The 22,064-nt window shown below is 49.6% G+C and overlaps 1 protein-coding gene across 1 annotated transcript in view; it reads right to left on the bottom strand.

Moving 5' to 3' along the window:
* Positions 1-6,874, bottom strand: part of CADM3 (cell adhesion molecule 3) — a 28,951-nt gene extending 22,077 nt beyond the window's left edge. The window contains exon 1 of the mRNA XM_044266656.1: positions 6,776-6,874. Coding sequence (XP_044122591.1) covers positions 6,776-6,857 — 82 coding nt within the window. The 5' untranslated portion in view covers positions 6,858-6,874. The remainder of the gene's footprint in view (positions 1-6,775) is intronic.
* Positions 6,875-22,064: the final 15,190 nt, after the last annotated feature.

The following is a 22,064-nucleotide window of genomic DNA, read 5'->3' as shown; positions in this document are numbered from 1 at the left end:
GGGGCTCAGAGAGATGAGTAGATAGGAGATACTCCAGCTGTTACTGTAACCCAACTTCTGTCTTCCTGAAGGCTCACTCATGGAGATAAATCACTTCCATTACCTGTCCTTGAGGAATGAAGTTTCTCCTTGTTTCACATGAGGAGATGGAAGAGGGGCCCTGGAAATTCATCCTGGAAGCTTGCCTCCCCAACTAGATGCTGTTGTAGGTCATTCACCAGTGTTAACTCTTAGAGGAACTATTACTGAGAAATTGATATGGGGAAATCAGCATGTAGGGGACGATAAGCTTGTGTGGTTCCAACATAATGGTAAGAACAGGCTGTCTAGTCTCAGACTGGCAGGGGCTGAGCATTCTCTGCTCCTAGCTGCATATGACGTCATCAGTATTGGCAGATACCCCCAAAGAGTAGCAGAGTCCAGTTTAAAGACGTACCTCTTGAGATTTGGCCAAGGACTTGGCCTGTGGGATAAGATGGTTGTAAAGATGGGGGATGTGAGTCAGGGTTTTGGTATTTGTTTTGGTGCCTCTCGTATCTTAAATTCCTCCCTTATCTATTCAGATAACTCATCGTTATGTATGATCTTTGTATTCACTGCTAAGGCTGAGGGAAAAGAGAATATAAGCACTGTGACAGGACAGTTTGAGTTGGTCATCAGGCTCAGGGTGGCGTCAGGAGGGGTGTACTTAGCAAACTGAGGTGGGCACATTTACGTGTTCCACGCTTACAGGGCAGATGTGGTACTACTGTGTATGAACAATACTGTCTTAATCTAAAACAGGACTACTTGTAGTTCTGTTTTTCATTTATGACTCCGCATGTGGCAAACCATCCAGTTCTTCCAAGGCCATCTGAGGTCACTGTAGGCCCTCGTCTCCTGAGCATTTCAAACAGTTCTTCTTCTCAAGCTCAGGTCACTTGCTCTTTCTGTACCCTTCCTACAGTTGTTTAGGTGGTCGTGAGCACCTTTCATATGTATATCTCAAGGTTTGGTCTCCTCTTCCTGGTGGAGCTGGTGAGGGATCATAGCCAAGATCATATGTGTTTGTGGTGAGGGCAAGGAGATGCACCTTAGGAAAGGTGGAAATTGGGAAGTCTGGAGGGAGGGCAGGACCACGGAGAGCAGCAAAGAGAGCCTGTAGCGGCTGTGGGGGCTAGCACCATGGAGAGCTCAGAGCTCCAGTTCCTTCCTCAAAAAGCAGAGGGAACAAGGATCATGGGTTAAGGCATCCAGCTGGCCAGAAGTCAGACTGAAACCACAGACATCAGGACTTCTGTTAGGATCGTGCTATACCCATCACTTGCTCTAAAAGCCCTCCTGAAATATTTTGTTCGAACCTGTCATTCATATATATATATATACATATATATATGTATATATATCTCCAAGATCATACAAAAAGTGAGGACCAGGGTGTGGTGCATAAACAATGAATTTTGGAACACTGAAAAGAAATAAAATAAAATGAAAATAAAAGTGAGGACCACCACCAGACTGAGTTTGTCAACATGAGCCTTAGTAATTATGATGATTACCTGAGTATTAGTGGTGGTGGAGGGGGTTTTCATTTTCCACAGTCAATTATGAATAAAAGTATTCTCTAATGAGGGAAATAGTGCCACAGACCTGTGTCCCCTCAGAGACACCAGGGCATGAGAATGCCAAAGTGTGTCTTACCATCAGATAGGCTGTGAGATGTGCCAGAGTCAGGGTGCCCTGAACCTTCCCCAAATTGCCATGGACAGTCCAGTCTTCATCATGCATGGGAAGGAGGAATGGATCAAGCCTCTTGAGAAGGCATTTGTGTTCATGACATAGCTGGGACATTTGGTCAGTCTCTTTACACTTAGATAAATTTTGGTAAAGGGACAAGTCTAGTTCTCTCTCCAGTACTTGTTGCTGCAGTGAAGAATATGTAGCTTTGCTAAACCTCTGTTTTGCAAAAGTCTCAGCAGCTTCGAGACACTTGAAGGCTTGGCTTCTCAGTGCTAGAAGGGATGGATCTCCTCATTATAACAGGATTGGATTGGGTTTTTACTTGGATTATAGGAACTCTGAGAACCAGCTGGTTCTGACCTTGTAAGGAATCATTACTACTGCTGATCCTAGAGGAAGAGGCAGGTCCTTGGTCCCAGAGACTTAACTCTTCTCTATTTTATAGTTGCTTTTTTTTTTTTCTTAGTTTGACTGAGTTTTTAGGGACCTGAATCTTTATGGGATGGATTGTTTCTTCGGGCTCTTTTTCTGATGGTTTGTTTCTCTCTATCTCTTATAAGCATTCCCATGGGGATTGCTGTTCTCAGAGTTTATGCATAGACCTCTAGGACATGACCTCATCCAGGAAACAGAATGTTCCAGTATATGGGCCTATAGCCAGTGGTTAAACAGGAAATGTTAAATTTTAACATGAAAAATGAGAGAGGGAGATATAATTACCAAAACTTTCTAATGCCTTGGGGATGTTTCATTCACTGGTCAAGTAAGGAGGTAGTCCAGGCCGCCAGTTGCTTTCATGGAGAATCTGCATCCTAGGTCACCATCCTTAGGTGACATTCCCTTACTGAGAAGCAGATGACAGAGCAGGGATCATAGAGCAATTTACTGAAGCAGGAAACAACAAAGAATGTCACGCCTCACAGCCAATCCTCCCCGAGGATTTATCTCTTTAGTGATAACTGTGAAAATATTGGTCCTAGCATGTGACTTAAGGACAAGCAGCTTTTGATCCCCTTCTGCATCGTATGTGGACTATAAGGAAGTACTATCGGTGAGGAGTACCAATGTCAGATCTCAAGATCTAGAGAACAATGGCACAACTACTCAGTCTGCTGTTGCAAAGTGACCAGCACACCCAAAAGATGCCATCTGTGAAATTTTATGGCTGCAGGACTGTGAGTCACTCTCCAAGTGAGGAGGGAATGTCTCCAGCAAGGCACTCTTGAAATTAGACTTGGACCTCGTCTTCCTCAGTTGGAAGAAGAGGACAGAGAGCATCTGAGGGCAGTGGGCAGGCTTCCTTGCTGTCAGGCGAGGGCAGAGGACCTCAGGCTGGGTGTAGCAGAGCACCCAGGTGTCAAGATTGTTGGGAGTGGAGGGGGGAGCTAGGAAGAAGGGTGAAAGAGCCACAGGTCTATCTTCTCTCCTTCAAGAAGAACAATTCTCCTTTGATCTGTTTTTCTTATGTGATAAAGGAATTTCACATCTTCAAAACTTAAAGTGAGAAAACCACTGTCCTAGTCCTGGAAAAAAATCCTTTGACCAGCAGTGCTGCCTAGTGCCAGAGAGAGCTCAGGGCAGAGCCCTTGGTGGGACTCTGGATGGCCAGTGGACATGCCACGGCTTAGAGCCCTCATCAGATAGACTGGTTCTGCATGGAGTTCATAGATCCCTGCCACACCAGCCTCTCCCTGAAGGCCTCAACTTCTCAGTGCCAGGAAACGCATGTCTATCCTTCCCAAGGGCTACAGCTGTACTAGGGAGAGCATGGGAACAGGGACAGAACGGTTACAGCTGCAGGGAGGAAGAAGCAGGATGGAAGAGGTCTGCCAAGCAGACCCGTGGGCAGCTCTGGAGTGAATGCTTTCTGGACTTCTCCGGCACATTGGGCATGAGCTCTACACTGGGCACCTGGCCAGGGGGCTGAAGAATGGATGGCAGTGGACAGAAGGTCACTGGAAAGGGAAAGATATTCATGTGTGGGGTAGTGCGGTGCAAGGTTAAATTGCTACAGGCTGAAGCAAAGTCAGGCTGTTCACCCATGCTCTACACTCGCTCAGCTCCCGGGGTTCCGGAAATGACTGGAGAAGGAGGAGCCCGAGGAAGGTTGGTCACGGTGTTGAATATTGAGCTGCTTCTCAGAGATCACCGTAGAACACATTAGGTTCATGGGGTTCCTACCTACCAAACCTGGGGTTGCCAGCTTCTGCTGGGACTAGTGGGGAAATGTGAGAGGGAAGGGGCAGGTGGCAAACTGAATGGGCAAACAGGTCCTGGGCCTCCAGCTACAGCACGAACGGTCAGGTTCCCATAGTATTTCCCGCCCTTCTCCAGCCTCTCAGTCCCTATTCAGCCTTATGAACCCTCAGAATGTGCTCTCCTCCGGGGCTCTCGGTATCCCAGCAGCATCCGATGTTTGTCTCCCTCCCACTGCGTGGATCTAGCCACTCCACCACACACCCGAGACCACTCAAGTCTCCATGTGTTAGGGCATGTTGTGCTCATGCTTTTCTCCGCATCTCGTTCTGGGCAAACATTGTCAGGGAGACAATACACTGCCTTGCCCTCTGCCAGGGGACCCAGGTCACGTCAGGGGTACCGCACCCACCTTCTGCATGATCCTGGTCAGAATGGTCGTCAAGACCACCACCCATGAGCCTCAGAGCTGAACTACTCCCTCCTGCATCAGAGCTGGCCCTTTTAGGTCCAGGAATTAAGAGGTGGAATTAATTTAGGTGAAGACTGTGTCTGGCTGTATGTCTTGTACACCAGTAAGTCCCAAGACATTGCACATCAGACATATGTCCACTATCCAGACAGATAACACCCTACAAGGAAAATGAGGCTTCATCTGACTCTTCCTTGGGAGCAGACCTCCCTCCCCATCTCTGACTTCCTGACCTCTCCTCTAGAAACTCTCCATTCCCAAGTTAGTGCCTCGTACTCTTTCCCTCCAGCACTGCTGGGATGTGTTTATAAATGTGAGGGCAGAGCGTTTCTCTTCCTCTCAACCCGACACCCAAGATATGCTGGGCTCCCGAATCAAGGGCCAAGATATAATACTGTGTTTGGTGAAGAAATACTTGGCTAGATACAGAGTAACCCTGATCTACAATGTTTATGTCCTAGAGCTAAAGAGCTCCCAGCTTTCTGGGGTGACTCTGGGCCTCAGGCTGGGACCATCCATCCCCACTACTGAACAGGTGCAGTTTGGGGTCACACTGCCTATGCTGAATGCAGCCAGGGGGATGAGAAATCCAGGGGCCGTAGCTGAAAGTCAAGGCTCAGTAGAGAATCATTACTGAGATGTACAACCAGCAGTCTCTCCTTGCCTTGCATCTAGCTGGCCCCTGGGACTCTCCTCACCTCCTCAGTGAGTAGGGTCATGGCTGCAGCTCTCTGGGGAAGGGGGATTCCACGGAGGGGAGGGGCTGCTGTCTCTGTGGTGACTGGGGTGGGGACTCCCTTTGGGGTGTTGATGGGGACGGCCTGGAAGGAGTCAGCCAGGCAGCTACAGGGAGGGGATCCCCAGCGCCTTCATCCCAACTGAAGCTCCTTCACAGGGATGGAGACAGGGCTGGGGGAGGAGGTCAGGGGAGACGGAGCAGTTATTCCTCCAGCACCCTGGCTCTCCGCCTGTTTTCTTCAGATGAAATTCTTTACATCATCCTCCCCAGTTTCAACCCCTCCCTTCTCCACCCCCGCCCCGCCCTGGCCCTATGCCCATCCCTGCTGGCCACTGGGTCCATAGCCCAGGAGCCGCCTCCCCTTTCTCCTCCCCTGCGGTTCTTTCTGTTTTTCTTTGGCATCTGTCCGGGCATAGCCACCACCCTCTCCCTCACTCTCCCCACATCCCTTTGCTCCGCAGAGGTCCTGTCCCCTCTCCCCCAAGGCAGCCCAGCCCTCCTCCGACTGGTGGGGAGAAGACCAGGCGGTGCATTCCGTTAGTTAGTCCCTCTACTGCCTGCCCTCCCTCCTCTGGGGACCTGAGGCTCAGAGCCCCGGCTCCCTTCCTGGGCTCCCTACAAACTGTGCCCTGCCACCCCATGAACCGTTAGCAGCCTTTAAGAAAACCGAGGGGCCCCCACAGCGCTGACCTACATAGCCTGGTCCGGGGCGGGAGGGGCTCTTCCCCAAGTCCCCTCGCCCTGGCCCCGCCTCCCTGCTCCCCCCACTCTCTTCCTTGTCTCCTCCCTGACAAACCCAAGAGGGTTTGAGTTCCCACCTGGGGCAAAGGGGACCAGGCGAGCTACCCCACCCCCAAATCTGGCAAAATCAGTGCTTAGCCCAGGACAGCTTTGGGTTTTCTGGGCATCCTCCTTCCCAAATATCTTGATCCTTCCTTTTGCCCAACCTTCCCCCACCTCCTCCGCTCCTGTCTGGGTTTCTTTTCTCAGCTGCTGCCACCGCTAGGGATACTGCCATCCTGGGGCCCCCCGCCCTGTGTTGTTGTTTTGCTCCAAGGAGAAGCCCCCCCCTTCCTTGCCCACGCCCCCCTCGGCAGCCTCACCCAGGCCCCCTTCCCTGCCCACTCGGAGCTGCGCCGCTGGTGGGGGCGGGCGGGGCGGGGGGGAGTGATGTTTGCATACAGCAGTTTGGGGGTTTGCACTGGCTATCCAACCCTTCCAGACACATACACAAACCCCCGACACACGCCCTGACTGAACCGGCGACAGATCTCACTCCGCCCCCAACACACACTGACACAGACATACACACAGATACTGACACAGAAACGCAGAGGCAGACACCAACACAGACGCGCACACCCAGACACACGCACACGGACAGCGGCACAGCCAGAGCCCGGGCTGCTGCGAGCCGAGCGAGCCCGGTGCACACGCAGACAGCGAGGCGTACGACAGGTGCACGGCCGGCACAGCCCAGCCCCACACCGACACGGATGCCCGGGCAGACCCACCCGGGTACAGCGGCGGCGGCGACTGGAACCCCGCTTCTAGACAAAGCCCACAGGCGCCCCCCGCCCCGCTGCGATCGGAGCCCCCGCCCCGGCATCCCCCCACCCCAGCGCCTCCCCCTCCCCACCCAAACTCACCGTCCTGGGAGAGGTTGGCCCCACCGGGCGCCCCGCAGCAGGCGAGGAGCAGCAGCAGGGGCAGGGCGGAGGGGCCCCCCATGGCGCGTCCCGGCCGGCTCCCCGCTGCGCGCTGGCGAGCCTGGGTCCCCGGGGGCTGGGGCTGGGCAGGGGGTGGGCGACGACGCTGACCGACAGGGCGCCCCCGAGCCGCTTCGGAGCCCGGGGCCGAGGCGGGGACCGGGAGGGAGCCGGCGCTGCTGCAGTCGCGGGGATTAAATAGGGCGCTCGGAGCAAACCATTCCGTTGGAGGTGGAGGGGGGGCGGCGGGGGGTTGGGCTGGTCGCGGGGGGGCCAGGCTGCCGCATTCCCCACTCCCCCCGCCTCCCACACCCCCTCCGCGCCCTCGTGGTGCCTTCCACCTTCTCCCCCGGGAGCTCCGCCAGCCGGGCGCGGGTGTGGAGCCGAGGGAGGGAGCTGGCTCAGCAGTGGGACCGGGCTCGCACCCCTCTTAGGCTTGGGTGGAGGGAGGGGAGCCTGGCAGGGCCTTGGGCCAGCTGGCGAGAGCGGCCACTGCAGGCCTGGGCAAGGGCGTGCCCACTAGCCAGAGATCCTCGGCCCCGCCCTCCCTCTTTTGGCAACTGGGGAACCCCATGAGCCTGGGGGGGGGGGCTATCAGGAGTGTTGCCCAGCGACATCTCCCCGCGGGTAGCCAGTTACCCTGCCCATTCTCCTAAATGCACACCTCCCTAGCTCCTCTGACCCAAGAGCCCCCAGTTATCTGTCCAGCAACAATGTGCGGCCCCAGGCAATTTCCCTTGAAAGGCTTCTTCCAGCAAACCCCCAGGCCATGGGAATCCACATTTCCCTCAACCCCTCGTTCAAGTAATGACTCCCCCTCTAAAAACCCACTCCAGAGTCTTGCCCAAGCAAGCAGCATCCAGAGCAACTCTGTAGTTTCACCTTAGTCCTGCCTACCCTCCCTTCACTAACAGCGCTTCCCCCCAGTATTTTTGCTTCTTTCTCAGTCTTCCGGAGAAGCTCGTTCTTCTCAAGTTTTAGTAAGTAAGATTCTTGGGTGAATGGTCTGATCGGCCTTCTTTACGGAGCCATGCCTCCGTGGCGAACGCGGCTCTTGTCCCTGAGGCCAGATGTAAGATTGGTGAGAAGGGAAGGGCCTTTGCACTTGCTTTTAGTTCCAAGGCCCCAGGTCCCTAGGGTTTGCTGTTCTGTGTGATCTGTGCATTTCTGGAAGACTCTTGGCACATCTCAGAAAGGGATCCCTGGAGGTCAGTTTTGCTCAAGCTTCGGTTTTAGGTATACAGCCCCAAATCTTAGACTCTCTGAAACAAGGAATTTGAGCTATGTAAGGATTCTTTAAAAACATTTGGCAGAACCCCTCATTATACAAGTGCCACTGAGGTGATGGGGGTTAACTGCCTTTCCGGGGTTTCCAGGTCGCACTGACAGTTAATAATAGAAAACGCAAATGGTGGTTAGGACGTGGGGCAGTATGTCTTCTAACCCCTACGCCAGTCCCCTTTCTGCACAGGGACTGTGCCTCATCATGCGGATCCTTCATGTTTGGGTCATCTCTGCCCCTTCTGACAGGTTTTCTCAGCCCTCTGTGATGGGCTCAACTGTCTGCCCCCTCGTCGTTCAAGGACAAGGATCGGGGAGGTTCTCTATCCTCCTCTATTGGGGAGGTTTTCTATCGGGAAAGCTCTCTATCGATGTTAGTCACTGATGGAGTTGCCAGTGAATGTTCTCTGGCAAGTCCCTTCAGGAGGTCCGAATGCTGCCCCACTGTTCCTCTGTTTCTAGAATCTGTGTGGGGTCTCTGGGAGAAGAGCTCTTCTTACCTCTTACGTGTTTCCTGAGTGTCTGGGTAGTTTTTTGGAATTGGTTGCAGATGTTTTGGCCACCTTGGGCTGTCTGACTTGCTTGCATTCCCCTATTTCAGTGACTCCAAACCATTCTGCTCCCTGGGGTTCCCTGACATTTTAAAATCTCTGAGAGATTAAAATGGAGGGGGGGGGGCAGAGTGTGGTTGAAGGCTGTACAGACCAGCGTGCAAGAGAGAGGAGAGGCCCGTTGGGAAGTTCGGGCTTTCTGATGGTGGTGGCGCCAGGCTGGGCTGAGTGTGGTCCTCCAGAGGAAAAGGAGTGGGTGTGTTTTCAGAGAGAATGGGGCTTCAGAAGGGAAGGATCAGGCTTTCCCAGTTAAAGGTCTTGATGGGTAAAGAGTATTATCTTTGGAGGTAGAAGAAGCCTTAGAGATCATCTGAGTGGGCTTAAGAGAGGACCGGTGACTATTGTGGGACCAGGAGGGGATGAGCGGGACGGGAGGCAGGATGAGGGATTAGGTCCCAAGCTCCTCTAACTATTCATCTTTTCCATCTGCTGCTCTGCTGGGATCCCCTTCTGCCTGTCCTCACTTCCTTCGCTATGGACTGCTGGTCCGCCGCGCCCCCTCCCCCAGCTGTAACTTTGAGGGAGGAGGACCCAGGGTGGGAGGAGAGGGGAGAGCGGTTTTGGAGGGACTCTGAAGAGCTGGCACACGAGACTCCGGGATGCTCTTTTCCTGCTGGTTCCTTTTCCCTTTTCTGCCTCATCAGCATCGGTCTGGCAGCACTTTAGGCCCCGGGAATAGGAAGCAGACACTGGCTTTTAGAATTACAGAATGAAATAGTATTAGAGTTGTAAGCAACCTTCCAGATTACCTCATCAATGCCCCTTGTTGAAGGGAGGAAGATGAGGCGAGAAGAAGTTAAGTGACTTTCCATGATCACACAGGTGCACAGTAAAGGGGTTACCCACATTGGATAGGGAGGCAGATAGTCCCCTGGGGGCAGGAGGAATAAGGAGAATTATCGTCAGTACTTCGGAGCAGCGTGCAGATTGAGGAATTGCTCACTCCTGCATGTCTCTGAGGGCAAGGGTAGTTTCTCCTGCGGATGTGGATGTCTCCACTGGGAATAGCTCCTTGCCTATAATCATTCTAATGCCCTTTGTACATGCATGCACACCCAGCGCCTCAGTCCCATTCACTAGGAGTAGAGAGTCTTTGCAAAGCAAGTCTGACCTACAAGGATTATCTCCATCATGTAAATAGGTAAAATAAAAGTATCCAAGTTGGGTTGTGATCTCTATGGTTACTTTTCACTCTAAAATGCTGTGACACACAATATGCATTTCTAAGAGACTTGCACAAAGTGTGGAGTAGGTTGTCTGTGGGATTAAAGAGCTGGTAGTTACAGTGGAGGCTGGGGGAGGGGGAGACGCGTAGAAGGAGGGTAGGGAGAAGGCGGGTTTTGGCTCCTGGCTACTCCTGTCCACTCAGCAACAGCCTGGGGAGCTGGGGGTGTGGAATGTGTTGGCATCGGTGCTGGGCTGGACGCAGCTGTGTGGGCCCTGGGCATTCCTTTCCCCATGCTGGCTGCTCCTGCTCCCGATGGGGGGAGCCTCTGCCGAGGGGTGAATCTTAGGTATTACTCATCCAATAAGGGGATGACCGCACCTGTAGGAAACAGCTCAGAAGCCTTGGCTCAGTTCTGCTCTGGACTCTAATCCTTCTCGTCTCTAAGACTTTCCCTTTATCAGTGAATTCTACGTGAGTTTCCACATTGCTTTCCTCTTTAATTTTCCACCCAACTAAACCAGTACTCCTCATACTGCTTCCTTCTTCCATTATCCGGTTTTAATTAACCCCATCCTTAATAATCACCTCTGTATGCATTTTAATTCTAACCTTAATTGAATTCTAATTTCAATCCTAACCCTAATCTATTACGGACTCTAACTATTAATCCTCATACCAACCCCAATTTAGTTGTCGATTCGAGCCAGCATCTTCATTCCAACCTGCTATGAGCCAGCAACTAGGACAGCAACACACATATAATAAAAACGATCACGGGTACCGAGCCCAATGTTTGCCACATTTGGCACTGGGTACTTTACGTGCAGAGCATCTCATTGAGGAGCTAGAAAGTACCTGAAAGTGCTTGGAATTATTAGCTGCCTTACAAATATGAGGAAACAAAGGCTTAACGAGATTATGTCATTTGTCAATAGTGGGTCCAGATCTACTATTTAGGTCTGCTTGAGCTGAAAGCCTGTGCTCATTCCTCTTTCTGTCGACACACACTTTCTGATCAACCCTCTCCTAAAATCCTAACTAAATTTGACTAGAATGACTTCTAAAATACTGAGTTTCCCTGGAGTGTATTATTAATTTAGGGTTTTTATCTGTTTGCTTAGTGAATTGTGGCACAAAATAGAAACCAAGCAAATACACCAACCAAAAAAAAAAAAAAAGCCCAAATCTCCCTGCCCAGAAATCTCATTGACACTTTGAAAACATGAATGTATTTGTGAAGTTGAAATAATTAAACTAGAGACAGAAACGCTCTGGAAGAAAAGCCTCCTTTCCTTCCCAGACTCATCAAATTCTGCCCACCCTCCACCTCGGGGGGAGAGGGACTCTGTTGGCGTTGAATTTGTCCAGCAACGCTGCCTCCCACAGCATATCACAGCAGCAAAAAGAGTCAAGGTCAGTCCCTGCCCATGATATTGCCATATATGACGTAAGCATGAGAATCGCAAGACAATTTGAATTTATGATTAACAGTAACTGTTAAAGGCCAACGATATGCCAGGTGCTACACAAAGTTCTTTCCCGTTAGTATTCCTTTTGGTGCCCCCGAGCTTTCTCGACAGTGTGCATTACCCCTCCTGGACAGACAGGTGTGATCGTGTCTGAGCCTCAGGTGGAGAAAAAGCCTGGAGCGGCCAAACGACTGGCCCAAGGGCACAGAGACCTGGTTTCAGATCCAGATGCGTCTTACCCCAGAGCCTACGTGTTCGGTGCCTGGGTTTAGCCCGCAGACTTGTTAGATAGAAGAGGTCATTTGAGCTTTGTTCTGCAGGAGGGAAGAGGCATTGCTTGACATTAGAGAGGAGGCTGACCCGAGAGCCTGTAGGAGGATGCAGATCGATCCGGGAGGAGGCATGCAAGGGGAAACTGAGCGGGATGACCGGGACACGCAAGGGAATGAGCACAAGGTGCAAGTCATCGGGGACGGAACAAATACGAGCTGAGACGGGACGGTTTTTGTGATAAATTCAGGCAAATATAAAATCATGCAATAAATGTGTGTGCCACTATTTCTTCGGCAACGGGGTGATTGATGTCTTTCGGAAAGAGAGTAGACACACAGAATCATCTGCAAACAAAAATGCACATTTTCAGTTACTTGGGTATCTGCAGCCTCTCCAACGAGTATCTCGGCTTCCTTCTCCTTGCGTTCTGTGCTCCAGCAGTATTAAATGGCTTGTAATTTCCCAAACACACTGTTTTGTTTCATGCCTCAGTGTCTTTGCACATACTATTTCCTATACCTGGATTGCTCATCTCATTAAGCCTGATGAAACTGGCGCTTGTGTTTATCTAGCCAAACTTTGATTAGGTGCTGCTGCCTCTGTGAAGTGTTCTAGCCAGAGATGATCACTCCTTGCTAGGTGCTACCACTAAAGGGGGTATAAACTCCCCTGTTATCCTTTCATGGTGGTACAAGGATTTGTCTGTGTTTCTCTTCACTGACTGTGAGCTCTTTGAGGGCAGACGTGATATTTCACAAATCTTGTATTCCCAGTGCTTAGTGTAGAAACAGAAAAATAGTAGATTCTGTTAATTTTACTGTATTTAGCTGAAATAGCGTATTTATAAACACAGAAGCTTGATGAACCATTTTTCTCCAGAAGTACATACATGTATATAACCAAGCACCTTTCACTGGCATATCCCCTGCCGCTACATATGCCTTCAAGTAGATACAATGTATCCAAAATAAGTTGAATGATTCTAATATACATGTACTTATACATGTATACTTATACATGTCTAATATACATGTACGTATTTCCAACTACTTATTCAAGATCCATTTTTGTCATTCTGGGAATTGACTTGAGAGCTTGCTATATCCTTTTGCATATCTTCAGTTGTGGAAAATATTCATCCTTTGAGGATGGCTTTTAATTTTGAACATAGCCGAATGTCCTTAGGATCCAAGCGTTATGGATAGGTGGTGGTTCGCGTTGGGTAATACAAAAACAGGATTTGACTGAGAGGTAATAGTACATGACTGGTTGACTAACATGGTGGTTCTTAAGGCAGTTCCCAAAGAGAAGTTCTAGAAAATTCCTGAGCAATGGCATTCTGGTCTATTTGTTAATACAAACAAAATTAAGCAAGAGTGTTGTCATTTTGTACTCACACCTGGTGGACATATTTGCTTGGATATAAGAACACAAGAGATCATATGTCCAAGAATAGAACTCTCTGATGATTCCTTCATTCTTTCACCTGTAGCTATGGAGTTTTTATGGGCAGTGCACAATGCTAGTTGAAATCGGGTGTTTAGACCCAGCTGTTTTGTTGCAATCTATAAAAAAAAAAAAAATCTGTAAACCCTCAGGTTTTATTTTTTCCAATTACAAAATAAAATGATCAGTGGCTGTTCTTAACCCCTCTCCAATTTCCAACCCAGTTTTGAGTCTTATTTTATCTGTGAGGAAATACACGAAAGTCAGGGATAGGGTAATATTCAGGGATTCAAAATACTCGGTAATTAAGACTAGTCTGGCAGTAATGGTTTGCTTTTTAGAATCACAAGATAGGACTGAATGTTAAAAAATGCTACAGCAAAATGTCAGTGTCTGGTGCGGGGCTCTTGAGATGAGCAAGTCTGAAACTAACCTTTAAGGAGCTCAGAGTCCAGTAGGGAAAATAGACATGTACGCACATAATTGCTACACCGTGTGATAAATACTGTGATGCGATTCCAAATATGGCCCGTAGAATCACAGAAGAGACAGGGATTACGTTTGTGGGAAACGTTAGGAAGGACTGGGAGTCGACCAGGTATAAAAAGGATGAAGGCATTAACAAGAGAGGGGAGAGTGGACACAAAAGCAGGAAAGCAAGAAGCAGCACGGTCCGTTGTTGCTAGATTGTGAAAGGCATTGATACCAGAGATAGCTCCTGATTCTGCCGACCAGGAGCCATTGGAGGGTTTTAAGCAGGGAACTGTCAGTGCCGGATTTGCATTTTAGAGCGATAGCTCTGTCAGTAGTGGATGGATGGACTGGAGGATGCCCATCATTTGATTCAGAAGACTGACCCTTCTGGGGACCACAGATCTGGTACCACGACACTGAGTAGGACCCACAGAGTGTGGGCTTGTCTGATCCTGTGGGCAGAGAAGAGATAATGCCCAGAGCCCAGCTTTAGGACCCAGCCATCTGTATTACCCAGCATCCCCCCACCCCCAACAGTGCTGTGGAGACAGGAAAGGGTTGTGTCGAGGAAGGGGGTAGGTACGAAGGCCAACTGTCCTGCTTCCCAGGGACTGAGGCACTTTCCAGAACGTTCAGTGCTAAGACTGGGAAAGTGCTGGACAAACTGGGGTGGTTGGTCAACAGACAGTTGCTCAGTGGCACCTGGTACGCGGACCGTCTCCCGGGCAACCCGCCGGGGGTCATCTCCAGGGCAGGCTGGAGGGGAAGGAAAGCTGAGTTAGTTCATGTTTTAGGGGTGGGGAGAGGTGGGAGTCAGTGGGGATAGTGGTGATTCAGAAGAGCTGAGCCAGTTGAAGGGAAAAGAGAGAAGACAGACTGGGTAGGAGACAGAGCGTGGAGACTGGCTTCTGCCCGGGACCCCGCCTCCCTCTCCGAGGCGCTGGGCTCTCTGCTGGTGGTAGGGAACATTCCAGACTGAGGAGAGCAGGCATTGCCGAGACTGAACATGTGTATTTAGCTTCTCCTTCACGCTCAGGTTCCGATATTCCTGCATTCACTTATTCATCCAGCGTTCGCGGAGGGCTCGCCGTGCAGATGCTCTCTCATTTGTTTCGTCTTCTCATTGAGTGGGAGGTAGAATATTCCCATTTTCCAGACGAGAAGAAAGAGTCTCAGGAAATGTGGTAACTTCCTTTGAGTCACACATTACCTGGCAGAACCGAGATCTCAGCCCACGTCTCCTCACAGAGACCCCGCTGACTCGTGAGAGGACCCCATGTGTAAGTCGCTCGGTAGAATGGAGTTGCGTTAAGTTTGAAAAGCAAAACATGACCGAGTTTCTCAGTAAGTAGTTTTCTTGACTTTTTCTCTGCAACCATTGCCGAATGTTTATTATCTACAAAGCCCTGAGCACTCTGGCCCTTTCTTAGCTCTCCGACGCCCTGTGACCCTGTGATCCTGCCTCGAGCGTCCGTGTCTAAGCCACGCAAGCCTTGGTGCTCGCCGCTGTGCCCTCCGGAGCCGGGACCTTCCCCTCGGCTCTGCAGGAGTCTGCTCTCGCTGGCACATCTCAGCTTCAGTGTCGTCTCCCCTCAGAGGCCTTCCCACAGCCTTGCAAACACCTCTTATTTTCGGCTACAATCTTAATCATGTGTCTCCGGTTTGCGTATTCGCGGTCTGTGCCGCTTTTCCCGGTAGAGGGAAACTCCACGAGACAGGGGAGCCCTGTCAGCTTGGATCGGAAGTGTTGCCAGGAGCTGAAGGATATCGTGCGTAACAATGTCTGGCGCATAGTAGGTGCTTATTAAATGTTTGCATAAATGCACGAAAGAGAACGTTCTCACTCATCATGTGCCATGTAAGCTGTTTCCCTCTGGTTCATGAAAGAAAACGTCTCTTTCTCTTCACTAGGTTCGATGTAGCATCTTCCACAGGCTCTGAGACTGTTGGGAACTTGCCCCTCAACCTCCCGGGTGTCAGGTGAATGTGTCCTAACTCCTGACTTCCTGCCTATTCTTGTCTCTTTGGAACCTCGTCTCTGACCGTCCTCACTTAGACGGTTGGGTTCAGAACAGGTCCTGGAGGGTGAGGAAGGCCCTGTCTGAGGATTACAGGCACTCATGCTCCTCCTGGCTCTCTTGTATGTTTTCCTGCTGTTTTGTTTATTTATTTATTTTTTTTCAGGAGGGATGACCACTTTTATTTATTTATTTTTAAAAATTTTATTTATTAGAGAGAGAGAGAGAGCACAAGCAGGGGGAATGGCAGGCAGAGGCAGAGGGAGAAGTAGGCTCTCCACAGAGCAGGGACTCCAACGTGGGGCCGATCCCAGGACCCTGGGATTATGACCTGAGCTGAAGGCAGACGCTTCACCGTCTGAGCCACCCAGGTGCCCCATTTTTCGGCCGTTCTTGATTTCAACTCTCTCATGGTCAGTTATGGTCCATTTTGGTCTGAATACCTTTGTAAGCCCTACAGTTCCAGAGCTTGCTACTGCTAAGGGTAACCTTTGCCAGGTGATACCTGATGAGATTTGTCACCCCAGGGCTTCCTCGTGGACTAGTTGGCGCACATGTGCATACCTGCGGGGCTGCCCAGTGCTGCTGCTGTTCCCGTGGCTGAACCAGAAACGGGGGCACGCTTGGGGTGTTTTCACTCCACTCATGGGAGCTCTGGCTAGTGTTGGGCCGAGTGATTGTGTCCTGTTCTACGAAGCCTAAGCAAGTTTGAGGAGCCTCTCCTGATTCACTGAAGACACAGTTCGGAGAGGGAGAAACTGGGGGTTTTGAAGTTCGGCTCCCCTGTGCTTGAAGACGGACCCACTGAGCCTCCTCCTTTGAGATCAGTCTTTTCCTTTGTTAATCATGAGACCTCACCATCGCTGTCCTCACTGTCTCCTGGTGAAGAGGGAGGACATTCATATTCATGGGAAATACTGATCTTATCTAAGAGCTCAGTACCTGTTGTCCCTCTCTTTGTGCCCCTTTGCCCTGGAGCAGAGGTAGGAGGGATTGTCTCCGGCTGCCTGGGTGGACCACAGATTCTTGTCTGAGTAGAAAGTGCTACCTGGATCTAGAGATTCTGTTCCAACTCCTTGATGCCGCCTACCTTGAGCACAGCCATTCCGCCTGCTCTCTGCTCCCTCGGTGTGGCCGCCCTGACCCCGCCCCATTCCCGGTCCTCTGCTGCCCTCGTGTGGCCGCTCTGCTGTAGCCGCTTCCTCGCCAACTGGCTCCTGACTCTTCCGTCTCTCCAACGCACACAGAATCCAGAGTTCAGTTTAATTTCGGTCTTGTCTGGTCAGGTAGTATGAGATCAGTTCTTCTAAACATTCCTCATCCCTTGTAATATGCATCTCATCCGTGAGAGATGCCACCGGAGAGACGGTGAGAGGTCGCTTTGGGTTTCAAAGTCCCATGATGTTGCTTGTTGGGCACAAAGTTCCCTGACCCGTAAGTACTGAGACAACAGCATATTGCCGTAGATTATAATTTTGTAAAGATTTTATTTATTTATCTGACAGACAGAGATCACAAGCAGGCAGAGAGGCAGGCAGAGAGAGAGGAAGAAGCAGCCTCCCTGCTGAGCAGAGAGCCCGATGCGGGGCTGGATCCCAGGACCCTGAGATCATGACCTGAGCCGAAGGCAGATGCTCAACCAACTGAGCCACCCAGGTGCCCCTCCATAGGTTATTTAGTCATAGAAATCCTCTCTTTTTGCCTTTATTTTCAGATCTCTGCTACCACCTCTCCTACTGGCGTGGTTGCCTAGCAAGAGAGACAAAGCGTTATTTGGGATACAGTAAATACACTATTCTGTTTGAAAAACTTTGAGGATGAGAATAAAGGGAAATTCACTTGGTGAAGTGGCTTTAAACTAAATTTGAGAGGGTAGGACTTGGATACTAGACACTGAAAAGGTTTTCAGATTTTTTTTTTGTTTTTTGGTTTTTTTTTAAGAGAGTGTGGGAGAGGCAGAGGGGCAAGGAGAGAGGGAGAGAGACTCTTAAGCAGGTTTCACACCCAGCAAAAAGCCTGATTCAGGGCTCAGTCTCGCAACCCTGAGATCATGACTTGAGCTGAAGCCAAGAGTCACGTGCTTGACCGACTGAGCCACCCAGGTGCCCCTGCAGAGTCTTATCTTTATCCCAATGTCAGTGAGAAAAATTTCATGGCAGAATATTATGTGATTGAATCGGTGTTTAAAGATTAGCGGTCAGATTCACGATGGTGTTAATTCTCTCTCCCTCTCAATCTTTAAATTCAGTGCCAATCCCATGCTAAATCCCAATATTTTATTTATTTTTGTTTTTTGAAGATTTTATTCATTCATTTATGTATTTGAGAGTCAAGAGTCAAATGCCTCACGGACTGTACCACCTAGGCTCTAATATTTTATTTGTATGGGACTTGATCAGTTGATCCTAACATTCCCCTATAAAAGAAAGTCAAGACTAACCATAGATCACATATATATATTTTAACACATGCGGTCGGGGAGATTAGAGATATGGTGCTTCAGCTATCCTAAGTTACTTTAAAATTACGGCAATGAGAACTCTGAAGTATTGTCCAGGAACACATAACCGATTCAAGGGAGCAGGAAAGAAGAGGTCATGGCCACAAAATGGTATGGAGATTTAGTCTGTGAGGAATCATGCATTATATCCTACACTATTTCTAGTCACTGAGTAAGGGTTAGACTGTCTAATGTATGGTATCAGAATAATAGATGATCTATTTGCCAACCGGCATGGGGTATGTTGAGACCTCCCTCATACCAAATGCAAAAATAAATTTCAGCTGGACTGAAGTACTAAATTTTATAAACAAAGCAAACCAAAAGAAATCGTTAAACACTGTAGAAAAATATATTTAACCTCAGAGTGGCAAAGACCTTCCTAAGCCAGACACAAAACCCAGAATCCATGAAAGAAAGGATTGACTAGTTTTACTGCTTGTTTTTTTTTTTTTAATGATATAAACATAGATACTATAGATTTAAAAAAATGATAATAAAAGTAAGTTATAACCAGGGGACAATTTATTTACAATACATATAGCTAAGTATTCCTTGGATAACATGCAAAATACCTAATAAATCACATAAAAAGCCAAACAGTCCAGATGAAAATTAGACAGAGTATGTGAGCAGGAATTCTCAGGAGAAACACAGTTATCTATTAAACATCTGAAAACATGGTCAAGGGCATTTGAATTTGGAGAAATAGGAGTCAAAGTAACAAAGAGATCTGAGATTGTTAAAAAGTATCAAAGACCTAGGGGCACCTGGGTATCACCTTGGGTTAAGCATCCCGCTATTTGTTTCAGCTCAGGTCAAGATCTCATGGTCGTGAGATTGAGCCCCATGCCGGGGTCCACACTGAGCACAGAGGCTGGTTGAGATGGTCTCTCCTCTCTCTGCCCCTCCTGCTTGTGTGGTGTCTCTCTCTCTCTCTCTCTCTTTCAAAATCCATCAATTTTTTAAAAAGCATCAAAGACCCATCAGATTGTTAAAAATTAAAATGATGGATCACATCTAGTGTTGGCAAGTGTTTGGGGGAAATAGCCACCTTCATTTATTGTTAGTGAAAATGTAAATTGGGGCAGCCGTCTTAGAGATATTTTGGCAGAATGTATCAAAATTAAAAATTGAAACACCAGTGGTGCTGTTTCCACAAATCTGTGCTATACGTCTAGTCACACACGAGTGCCGTAATTTATGTGCGTAGATGTGAATCATGTCATTGTTTCCAGCAGTGAAAAATGGCAAAGAACCAAAATATCCATCAATAGAGAATTGGTTAAATAAATTATACTATATCCATACTTTGTAATAACGCATAACAGTTAAAAAGAATGAGGTGAATTTATATATACCAAGTTGGAAAGATAACCAAGATGTATTGTTAAATGAAAATACAAAGAAGGTACACATGCTATTATCCTTTTTGTGAAAAATAAGAAAGAAGCCTCGAACAGTAGATGTGCCTCGGTTACATTTCATGTCCACGTAAATGTGTGTTTAAGTCGAACTGCTACGTACGGCTGTGTGACTTTGGACAAGGTGCTTAACCTCTCAGTTTTTATTCTCCCCGTGTGGAGAATAGAGATAATGATAATCATCATATCCCCTAGGGCTGTAGAGTGTGAGGAAATAAATTAATCTATTTAAAGTTCTTTGAATGGTACATGGCACGTGGGCACTTGAGGAGTGCTCCTAGGATTCTGATCCTGGAAAATTAGGAGTTCTGGGGTGGGAGGGAGGGGTAAGTCATAAGGGAGGGGAACTCTAATCGTTTATATGATATATTTAATATTTTTACAGCGATCCCATGCTTCTGAGTAGAGTGATTAGAAAACAATTTTAAAAGCTCATTCTAAGGAGATCTGTTAAAAGGTAATTACAGAAATGCGGGGATGAAGTCAGGAGGTTCCGAGCTGGGGTGGTGACCTTGGGAACAGGAAGGAGGGGCTCTGTTTGGAGGTGGTTGTAGGAGGAGAGAGAGGGAAAAGGCAGACGCCGCTCTCAGGCTGAGAGATGGACCTGGAAGATGCTGAACCGTGGGATCTTTCCGTGAGGTGTCGTACTTTCAGACGGAGGGAGATTCGTTCTGTTTAAGTTGTGTTGAGGGTGGGCTTCTGGGGCCCACACTAACACCACACATTCGGTGGACGGGGCGCAGAAACTGGAGTCCTGGACAGAGCTGATTGTTTCGATACCACTTTGAGGCAGAACGGTAGAAAAAGTCTTAACTTCTCAGGTCTCATTTTAAGGGTTCCCGTGTCATATTTCCATTATAAAAATAGACACACATGGCGTTCTGGAACAGTCTCCAGGCTAGGGAGACAGAGACCTGGTCTATCCATTGTTTATCCATATTTCCCCCAGCACACATCTACTGAGTAACTGCCACTGGCCAGGCGCTGTGCAGACTGACAAGGCACAAGGGGCTCCTGCTGCTTCATGTCCCGCAGGATCAGACGCGCATACAGTGAGGGCAGCGCCGTGTGCCCCGTGCTCCAAGTGGCGTGTGTGCACGGGACCGCACGGGACCGTCGCGGTGTGAAGCTGGGTGGGCTCCAGTCTGCGGGGGTTGGTGTGGGTGTTGGGGGAGATCGTACAGAAAAGGAGGGGAATGACCTGAGTCTTTAAAGAGGAGGAGCAGTTACCAGGCGGATGTGGGAGCGGGGAACGGGAAGGGCATTCTGGAAAGAGGAAAGGGCCCATACCAAGGCATCGCCAGCACAGTGCTTGTGTGTGTGTGTTTAGGGGATTGTGAGTATCTGGGCATTGTGCAACATGAGGCCAGGCGTGAGTGGGGAATGATCGTAAAGGCACCTGAAAAGAGGGGTGGGGGTCCGACTCTAGATCGCCATTGGACTCTTCTCTAGGCTACGGGTTTTCCTTCCAGAAAAACCACCATGGCACCATGGGCTGTGCGGCAGAGGGTGGATGCGGAAAGGGCCAGGTGCAGATAGACAAGCGAGCGGTTATGAAAATATTCCAGGAGCCGGGGGCAGCTGGATCTGAGGGTCCCAGACAGGCAGAACTCCCAGGGCTCTGGGGCTGCTGTGACCGGGGAACCCACTGAGGGAAGGTGTCGCCTCAGACCCCAGGCTTCACGCGTGGGTGACCCGACAGCCGCTCCTGTCTCCCTCGTGCTCTTTTCTGTCAAATCAGTCTCATCCCTTCAATCCACTGTGTGTAGCCGGTTCTATGCCTGGCGTGCGGACCTCTGTGAGGTCTTACCTTGGCGAGGGCCCGAAGTCTCCACCCCACGTGCCCTCTGGGAATGGTCTAGCCCACGGCAGCCGGAGCGATCTCTCTGAAATACTCAGATCGCAGTTCTACCTGACTTTAAACCCTTCCCGGCCCCTGCATCTCCTGTGGGATTAACATCGAAGGCCCCGAACATGACACGGGAAGGTCTCCCTGATCTGTTCTTCCAGCCGCGGGCTGTCACGCTCTGCCGGGACTCTGGGCTTCGCGACCCCCCATTTCTCGTAGTTTCTCACACAGAGAGAGGGTTTGGGGCCTATCTCTATCCTGCTGTCCTCTCTTAGAGCTCTGTTCTGCCCGTTTCCCCAACACGCGTGCGTGCATGCACACACACACACACACACACACGCCCGTGCATGTGTACACTTCCTGACCCAACCCTTTCTTTGGCTCCGGGGAACACCTCTCCCTGCTTTCTACAGCTTATGTCTGTGGCTCCAGCAAACCTCCCCAGACCCTCATCGGGGTTCGCCTGCCCACAGTCCCTATTACCATTCACCCTGCGTGTATCTCCCGTGTGATTCTGCTTGGTTGTTGTCTCTGACTCTGACTTTGGGGAGGGCAGAGGTGGCTTCCTCAGAATCTCTGTGTTCCCGGTGCCCAGCGCGTCTCTCGACATGGAGAACATGTTCACGGATTGGCAGAATAAATAAACTAATAGATGAGGGGTGGATGGCGATGCCATTAAATGAATCAGTAGATCGTGGAAAGAAGAAGATTTACGG

The sequence above is a fragment of the Neovison vison genome, chromosome 10 (genome assembly GCF_020171115.1).
Source record: "Neovison vison isolate M4711 chromosome 10, ASM_NN_V1, whole genome shotgun sequence".
Lineage (NCBI taxonomy): Eukaryota > Metazoa > Chordata > Mammalia > Carnivora > Mustelidae > Neogale > Neogale vison.
This window is presented reverse-complemented; position numbering and strand designations above follow the sequence as displayed.